The sequence below is a fragment of the Erythrolamprus reginae genome, chromosome 1 (genome assembly GCF_031021105.1).
Source record: "Erythrolamprus reginae isolate rEryReg1 chromosome 1, rEryReg1.hap1, whole genome shotgun sequence".
In the NCBI taxonomy this organism is placed as follows: domain Eukaryota; kingdom Metazoa; phylum Chordata; class Lepidosauria; order Squamata; family Dipsadidae; genus Erythrolamprus; species Erythrolamprus reginae.
In genome coordinates, this window is record NC_091950.1 from 55025748 (window position 1) to 55034958 (window position 9211).

General features: G+C 41.0%; 1 protein-coding gene across 1 annotated transcript; it reads right to left on the reverse strand.

Moving 5' to 3' along the window:
• Positions 1-7752: 7752 nt before the first annotated feature.
• BDKRB2 (bradykinin receptor B2) lies at positions 7753-8840 on the reverse strand. The gene has a single exon (XM_070733533.1). It carries the CDS (start codon positions 8832-8834, stop codon positions 7770-7772), a length of 1065 nt encoding a protein of 354 aa, XP_070589634.1. The 5' UTR covers positions 8835-8840; the 3' UTR covers positions 7753-7769.
• Between the last annotated feature and the right edge of the window lie 371 nt (positions 8841-9211).

Genomic DNA, 9211 nt, shown 5'->3' on the forward strand with positions numbered 1-9211 from the left:
AAAGGCTTTTCACAGACAAAGCAACAAAATGTAGCATGGCTGTACTATGGTTTTGGATTGAACTGAGAGTGGAAAATTCATTTTTCATTCCTGTCCTACTGGCTTAATATAGAAGCAGGCACAGAAATCTTTTGAATTTTTCCACCAACTTCCTGCACACAGAAATTAGGTGGATAGTTTCTCCAAAGTTCTTCATTGGAGAATATGCAATGAGTTTTCCCAAGCCTTTTTGGGATTGTCTTGAAACATCATATCCTAAAGAGCCTCCAGACAGTTGGAGAAGTTGATTGTACAATTAAAGGAAATTGACCTGATGCATCTTAGTTATCTAGATGCAAGAACACTCCACTAATTATTAGTGCTTCACTATCATTCTGTTCTCTTTGAAAAGTAATTAGAAAATAAATTCATTTTCATCAAACAAAGTGGATGGGGGGAAATCAGGAAAATGTATTTGACAGCTGCTAATTGCACATTTGTTTTAATGAGCTATTCTCATTCAGTTAAAAAAGGCTGACACTATCTGCTATACCACACTTAGAATTAAGTATTTTAAAAATATGAGGCTTCTACAGACTTCAGCAGAATATGGGATTGTTTTACAATCTACAGTAGTAGTGCATCCGAAGGACTTTCTGCTTAGGTTCTTCAATTTCATTCAGAAACAACTCCATTCCCCATGTATAAATCACAAAATGCATGCAAATTTCTTATATATTAATTTTCTGCATTACATTTTCACCACAGCCCATTAAATCTGTATTTAGAACCTGACTTGATGTAACTGTTGTATGTGTGTATTCAATTGCATCAAGGCCAGCATGCAGGAAGATTTATTGGTTAATGTTTTCCTGCTATTTTTCCTGGATTCATAAGGTAGCCCTTTGCCCTGCAAAGTAGCAGATACAGGTACAGGTGTGGACAATATGTTGCAATGAACTCTGCTAGTATTTTACGAATCAATCTTCATGCCACATCAGCTAAAAATGATGGATTTCAATTCCTACTATCCCCAGTGGTCATCATCTTTGGTGGGTTGAAATCTAGCAAACCTGAAAGAATGCTTTTGTAAACCTTCACATTAATTTGCCTGAATTTAGACAAGCCGAGACTTAGATTCCTGAAAATCTCAAATGCAACCCTTAATCCAAACATATTTGCCATGTTGTAATTTTTAAAATAACTGAACAGAACTGTAGTCTTATGAAAGAAGCATAATTTTAATCAAATGGAAATGAAATCTCAACTTGGCCCTGGTTCCACCTTCTGCTGTACTGTTGTGGAGTGACATTCTCCTGTGGTTGATTAAAATCATTGTAAAAATACTTACTTTCAATATTAAAGGCATGTGGCAGTGACGGCTAACCATTTCAGCACTGGATGCTCAAACTGAAGTGTCCATGCTGTGCATGCGCTGGAGCGCCAGAACCTGGAAGAGAGCAGCTGGCTGACGCACATATGTGTGGCAGCCAGATGCTCTTCTGGGTTCCATCACACACCTGTGCCAGACAGATGGTTTATCATGCTTGCACACCATCCAACTGCTCTCTTTCAGGTTCTGGCATACGCATCAGTGTTGGACAGAGAAGCTGGCTGGTATGCATGCATGCTCCACAACCTGGAAGAGAGCAGCTGGCTGGTGCACATGTGTTGCATGCATGCATGAGCACCAGACAGCTAGTCCAGCTGCTAGTCCAGCTGCTCTCTCAGGTTCTGGCATGTACATGAGTGCTGGACAGACAAACTGGCTGGTGTGCATGCATGTGCCAGATCCCGGAAGAGAGCAGCTGGCTGGTGTGCATGCATGCCAGATCAGCTGTCCAGTACGTCTGCGTGCAATGGAACCTGGAAGAGCATCTGGCGACAGCGCACATGCCTATAGAGAGCCATAGGTTTACCATCACGGGCATAGGGGTTATTAACACCAATCATTGAGGTTAATTTGTGAAAGTCTGAACCATAGACTTCCTTGTTGCTAGTTACAATGGGTTTGATAACAAATGTGAAATTAATGGGTTCTTGGGGAAGCCATTTCAAGCAGAGTGTCTTTGAGATGTTTCCTTCCATGGGAACCATCTCTAGTGAAGCGCAAGGGACAGACACAGAATTCCTGCTCTTAAAGTGGGTTTTTTTCCTCAATGTAGAGATGCCTGGTTTTGAAAAAGCTTCTCTTCTGCTTGACTGTGCTCCTACCCCAGCCTCTCCAATACTTGTTTGACATGCTTCCAAAACAGCGGTGGGTTCTAATTTATCTCACTGCCGGTTTCCTCCCATGCCATCTGGCCATGCCTCATGGGCGCGCATGCCTGTGCTTCGCCCGCCCGCACAGGCACAGTGCCAAAATATAAAAATTCAAAAAAGAGATCCCAAAACTAGACGGTGATGCATGTGCAGTGCTGGAAAAAAATTCCAACAAAACATAAACATAAAAATAATAAAATAAAATAAGTAAAAAAGATGATGGTGCTGAACCGGTTCCGTAATATCCTTGTGATGTCACCAGTGGTTTGCTAACAGTTCGGGGGAACCAGGAGGACCCCACCTCTGTTCCAAGGGATACCACTATGGTTTGACAAATATAACAGGGTGTAATGTTTTGAGAAGTGTGTTCTCATGCTTTGGCATGAGCAGTTGAACAAGAGAGAAACCTATCAAGAACTCAATTCAGTGCAGCTAACATGATTATGTGGATGAAGTTGTAATGCCAAAACACAATGTGGTTCTATTGAATAATATATAGGCTGTGTCCATCCCATTATTTTTCTGGAATCTACGTGGAGAGTGCAAGAAAATACAGAATTCTAAAATTAGTAACATCTGATTAAACAAAATAGAATATCAGCATATATTAATTTTATTTAACATGCGCTAAGCACAGCTCAAGATCTTTATTACATAATAATATTATTACAAAATAACAATTTTGGAATTTAGAGAACCGAGAAAACATTTTCTACAAGGAAACAGTTTTCAAAATAATAGACCATTTTAAAAATTACATGTGTTGATGTGCATTTATATTAATCAGAGGTAGGTTCCTGCCAGGTCAGACTGATTGGCCTGGGTTGCTAGAACCAGTAGCAACCCAGGGCCGCCCCACCCCAAAATCAGCTCTCTCATAGGCAGAAACTATGGCACTGCAATCTTGTGTTTTGCTTCTTTGCTTCAGAAGCTGTGTTTTGCTTCTGCATATGTGCAGAAGCTGGTTTTTTAAGCGGAACCCACCCCTGATATGTGTACAAATCAAGTAAAGCAATAGAAACATCACAAATATTCATAATTCGTAGTTTCAGTGGTAAACAAATCCACTCAAAGAAATACAGATTTAAAACTGAGTTAAAACAACATGTAAAATATGAACACGATTCAAGTTTTGCAGTTGAAATCCTTAGTTGATCTCTGACAAAACATAACTATCTTGATTTGCTTCCAGTCACCTTACTATACCGTGTTTCTCCCCAAAAATAAGACAGGGTCTTATATTTTTTCGAACCTCAAAATATGGCATTGGCCTTATAATCAGGGGTGTGGGGGTGCTTATTATTTTGGTTGTGCAATAGGTTGCAAGCATAATCGGGGGGAGGGGAATTATTTTGGTGGTGCAATAGGTTGCAAGCATAATTGGGGGGGGGGGTGTTATTATTTTGGTGGTGCAATAGGTTGCAAGCATGGGACATGATGTCCCATCGCCGCCGCCTCCTCTCCCTGTTCTTGGTGCCGGCCGAGCGCCTGGCTGACCGCAACTGGCTTGTGGAGCAGGACTCAGCAAGGTTTATTGTGCCGTTGCATGCACAAACTGCAGGACTGCTGCTGGGTCATCACAGCTGGGATCTTGCTGCCATTTGTGCATGCAACGGCACAAGCCTTGCAGAGTCCTGCTCCACAAGGCAGGGGCAGTGATGTGACAAGTCTCACAGAGACTCATTTCTGGCAGGTGGGACTGGTTGGGCCGTGACATGTGAGTCCTACCTGACTTGGTAGCTGTGTTGTGATCCTTGGCACTGTGTCCAGAAAAGCCCATTGTAAAATAAAACTTCTCATGAGTTCAATCAAACTTCTCAAACTTGTGAGAAGTTTTCATTTACAATGGGTTTCTCTGGACACAATTCCAAGAATTGTGACGGCGCTACAAGTGTGAGGCAGGACTTGTGTCTCGTGATGGGTCACAATTTGGGGGTGGCAGGTCAGATGGGGCGGGGGGGGGGGGGTCACGAGACGCATGTCCACCTGACACTTGTAGCTTCATCACATTCCTCGGCGTTGTGTCCAGAGAAGCCCATTATAAAAGAAAACTTCTTGTGAGTTCAATCAAACTTCTTGAACTTGCAAGACGTTCAGTACATATCAGGTAGGACTTGCATCTCATGCTGAGGCACAATCTGGTAACTTCACATTTTAGCCACAGTAAAAAAAAGAGTTCTGTTGATTTCTGCTAGCTGATGTCATGGAACATTAGGGCCAGCACTTTCAGACCCCTATGCTCCATAACTATGTCCCCCTTGCTATCCCCATTAGCTGCCAGGCCCATTACCTTCTATGGACAGAGCAGGTGGAGGTGTATCAGTTTATTAGACAGCTGAATTACTGAAACAACTCCAGGTGGCTATTATAGATAGTCCTTGACTTACAACCGTTCCTTTAGTAACTGTTCAAAGTTACGACACTGAAAAAAAGTGACATGACCATTTCCCCACATTTATGACTGTTGCAGCAACTCTATGGTCCTGTGATTTGCATTCAAATGCTTGATAACTGGTTCATATTTATTTATTTATTTATTTAAATATATATTTATTAATTTTTTCCTCTTTTTTTTTTTTTAAAGTACATAGTCATATTTACAGATGAATCTACATCGTATATACATTCCTATCGATAACTGGTTCATATTTAGGTGTTACATTGTCTTGGGGTTATGTGATCATCTTTTGCAACTTTTCTGACAAATAAAGTCAATGGGGAAGCCAGATGCATTTAATAACCGTGTTACTCACTTAGCAACCACAGTGATTCACTTAACAAATGTGGTAAGAAAATGGGGCAAAACTCACTTCACAAATGTCTCACTTAGCAAAATAAATTTGGGATTCAATGTTGGTCATAAGTTAAGGACTACATATATAGCATTATCTCCCAATCATGGTAAATAAGAACTAAATATGTACATATGGGTCTGAAGTATTCCTCATGGCAGAGCAGCTTACATTTAAAAATACTGTATATATATATTAAGTTTTTATTTTATAACATAAACATTCTGATTTCAATTGAACAGTGTGTTGTCTGGGTACAAATCATTTTAGAAAATAATAATCAAAGTGTTTACTATAATATTCATTGCATTAATATCAATTCTAATAACATTATTAATCATAATGATAGCCATAATATCATGTTTTTGTCATATAACCATTGATAAAATAAGACCCAAGTCAAACAATAGCCAGTTTCTGTCTTTTCTGCTTCCTGAGAATACCAGACTTTGTTAAAAGGGCCTTATGGGTAAACAGTTGCACAACTGATCCCGCAGGAAAGCAAATGCTTGGAGCTGACACAAAATGTGTTGTAACTTGGAGCTTTTTGTTTGGATGTCACAGCAGGAGCAGTTACCTTCTCCTTTTTGTATATCCCCCCTTCTTTTTGTGCTTGTTTTACTTACGTTTATACAAACAACTACTATCCTGTACATATTTGACAAATAAATTAAAATAAAAAAATAAAAAAATCTGGATAGGATTTGGGCTAATTTTCATGTACAAAAAAAAAAAAAAGCCTATACCCGTGATGGTGAACCTATGGCATGTGTGCCACAGGTGGCATGCGGAGTCATATTGGAGAAGCGTTGCCCTATGTCAGCTCCTGCGCACATGTGCGCATTGGCCAGATGATTTTCAGCCTTCCAGAAGGCAGGGGGAGGTTGTTTTCCTCCTCCCCTGTCTTCAGGAAAATCTCCTGTAGCCTGGAGAGAATGAAAAACAACCCAATGAGCCTAGCAGAAGTTCATTTTCAAACTTCCAGTAGTCTCATTGGGCCTGTTTTTTATTTATTTATTTATTTATTTATTTATTTATTTATTTTATTTTATTTTATTTTATTTTATTTTATTTTATTTTATTTTATTTTATTTTATTTTATTATTTTATTTTATTTTATTTTATTTTATTTTATTTTATTTTATTTTATTTTATTTTATTTTATTAGGCTTGGGGCGGCTCACAACAATAATAAAAAACAGTATAAACAATGGAACAAATCTAATAATAAGAATTATATAAAAAACCCCAACTGTTAAAAAACCATACAACATATACATACCAAACATAAAATATAAGAAAGCCTGGGGGAGATGTCTTAGTTCCCCCATGCCTGGCGATATAGGTGGGTCTTGAGTAACTTGCGAAAGACAAGGAGGGTGGGGGCTGTTCTAATCTCCGGTGGCAGTTGATTCCAGAGGGCCGGGGTCACCACAGAGAAGGCTCTTCCCCTGGGGCCCACCAAACGACATTGTTTGGTCGACGGGACCTGGAGAAGGCCAACTCTGTGGGACCTTATCAGCCGCTGGGATTCGTGTGGTAGAAGGCGGTTCCGGAGGTATTCTGGTCCAATGCCATGAAGGGCTTTAAAGGTCATTACCAACACTTTGAATTGTGACCGGAAACCGATCGGCAGCCAGTGCAGGCCACGGAGTGTTGTAGAAACGTGGGCGAATCTGGGAAGCCCCACGATAGCTCTCACGGCCGCATTCTGCACGATCTGACGTTTCCGAACACTTTTCAAAGGTAGCCCCACAGGCTCTGGAGGCTTCCCTAAAGTCTGGGGAGGGTGAAAAAACCCAGCCCAATGGCAGTCCACAGGCTTCAGTGAGGCCTGCACGCCTGCATGGAGTGGCAGCGTGGGGGCTGCGTGGGTTGTGCGCAGTGATGGGCTACCAAAACTTTTACTACCACACTGTGGGCGGGGCTTATGCAGGACGCCCTGCATTTTGTTTCAACATCTTTCAATGGAAATTGGGTGCTCTGGGGTGGAGCTTCATTTTCTCTAGCCCATTGTGTTCCTCCCGTCCAGGCAGTAGCTTACCCCTGATTATCTGCTATATAAAGTGTATGTACACACACGCACGCAAAGCTCTTCTAAAATTATACACATTCAACCTCATTTAATGCGATAGGAAAAACATACCCAGAGTCCAGAAGGGAAAAAAAGAAAAAAAATCAATATTTTGCTACCAGTACAATGTACATGATGAAAATTTTGCTACCAGTACTGCGTACCTGACCGTACCCGTAGGAGCCCATCGCTGGTTGTGCATTATGGGTGTGGACATGCATGCATGTGCTATCTCTCTCATGGAAGCCTTTTTGGCACCCAAGTCAAAAAAATGTTCGCCATCACTGGCCTATACAGTGGCTCTTCTTCCTATGGATTCCAGAGCAAAGGAGTACATCAGAAGATTTCCCAAGTATTTGAGCATCTTTGAATTCCCTATTAAAAGACACACATGATTCTTCTTTGCAGAAAGATGTTGGGGTATTTTTTGAAAAGGATCTTCAGAATCTGATATCTGATGCAGATATTTGATCTACACATAAACATATTTACAAGCAAATATGTAGAGACGTACTAACTCAGCCCCATTCATTGACTGGGGCTGGCATCCTATGCAAACCACAATGTCAGCTTCCACAAACTTTAATCAGTAATAAATTCATCTTTATCAATGAAAATGAGATTCCATGTAGATCCATAATTTTACTTGCTTTGGGGATAAACTAGCAGATTTTCCCCCTTTGATTATTATATGCTGATAACGAAGTATGGCGAATTTCGATGGTGGTCGTTGATGGTGTTGCGCTAGGTCTTCGAAGAGGTCTGCCAAAGTAGACTTCCTTGCATTTCCTTCGGAAATGTTTGCCTACAATAACATAGACTATTGGATTAAGACAACTGTTGATGTAGCCACAAAACACAGTAATCTGGGTAGTCACATTAAGGCCTTGATTTACACGACAACTAGACATGATACCTATTTGAAAAAACTGATCTATGAATGTGGTGACCTGGAACGGAAGCCAACAGATGATAAACAGAAGGAGGACTGCAAGAACCAGTATGGTGGCTTTTTTCTCAGTCTGAATGGTTTGGATCTTTTGAATGTCACGGTTTTGTAAAGCTTGGACGATTTGAACAGAGCAGTAGGTAATGATACAGACTGGTATCAGAAAGCCCACTGTGTTCAGCAAAATGGCCGTGGCAATTGTCCAGGGAACACAAGAAGGATACTTCAAAATACAGGACATACCTTCGTAGCCACGCACCTCATCTAATGACCTGAATGCCAGAGAAGGAAAGGAAAGGAAAACGGCAAAAATCCAAATCACAAAGCAGTTCCATTTGGCATACTTCGTCTGGCGCATGCGTCCCAGGGACATTACTTTCACCAAGGCCAAGTAACGATCAATGCTCACCATGACCATAAAATAAATGCTCGAGTATAAGTTGATAACAAGGAATGAATTGATGGCTTTGCAAAGGAAGAGCCCAAATGGCCAGTGGAATCCATTGCTTGTGTTGATAGCCCAGAAAGGCAATCCACAGAGCAAGAGAAAATCAGCTGCTGCTAAATTTGCCAGGTAAATTTCAGCCACAGTGGAGCGGCTCTTATGGAAGCACCAGACGCTGAGAACCAATGCATTCCCCAGTATTCCCACTACAGTAACAAACCAGAGAAAGGCAGGCAGCATACGGAGCAACCATTGCCAGTCGTCTGGCCAAGGGCATACTGTTGTACTCAAGCTGTCTGTACCATTAGAAAGGGCTGTACTGTGCTCAACCATGATCGTCGTTGCTTCAGTGCTGAAAAATAAAAAAGAGAGGATTAGATCCCTGTTCAGTGCAATATTTAAAAATCAAATCTTAAATAAAAACTAAGGATGGGATTCAGCAGCTCATTTAGGGCAGCTTTTGGGGCAGCTTGTTCCCCTTTGGTCCCCACCTGTCACTCAGATTTCACCCGTGGCTCCCAGTAGCTGTAGCATGCACAGCAGCCACACCGTGGGCAACAGCTTCGACAGGCTGGCCAAACCAGGCTGAGAGTATTTATTTATTATTTATTGTATGCCGCCCTTCTCTGAAGACTCGGGGCAGCTCACAGAATACAATATTTATTTATTTATTTATTTATTTATTTATTAATCAGATTTGTATGCCGCCC

Bases quoted from the DNA above. Each gene is read 5' to 3' on its own strand.
- BDKRB2 (XM_070733533.1), bottom strand. From the start codon at position 8,834: ATGGTTGAGCACAGTACAGCCCTTTCTAATGGTACAGACAGCTTGAGT.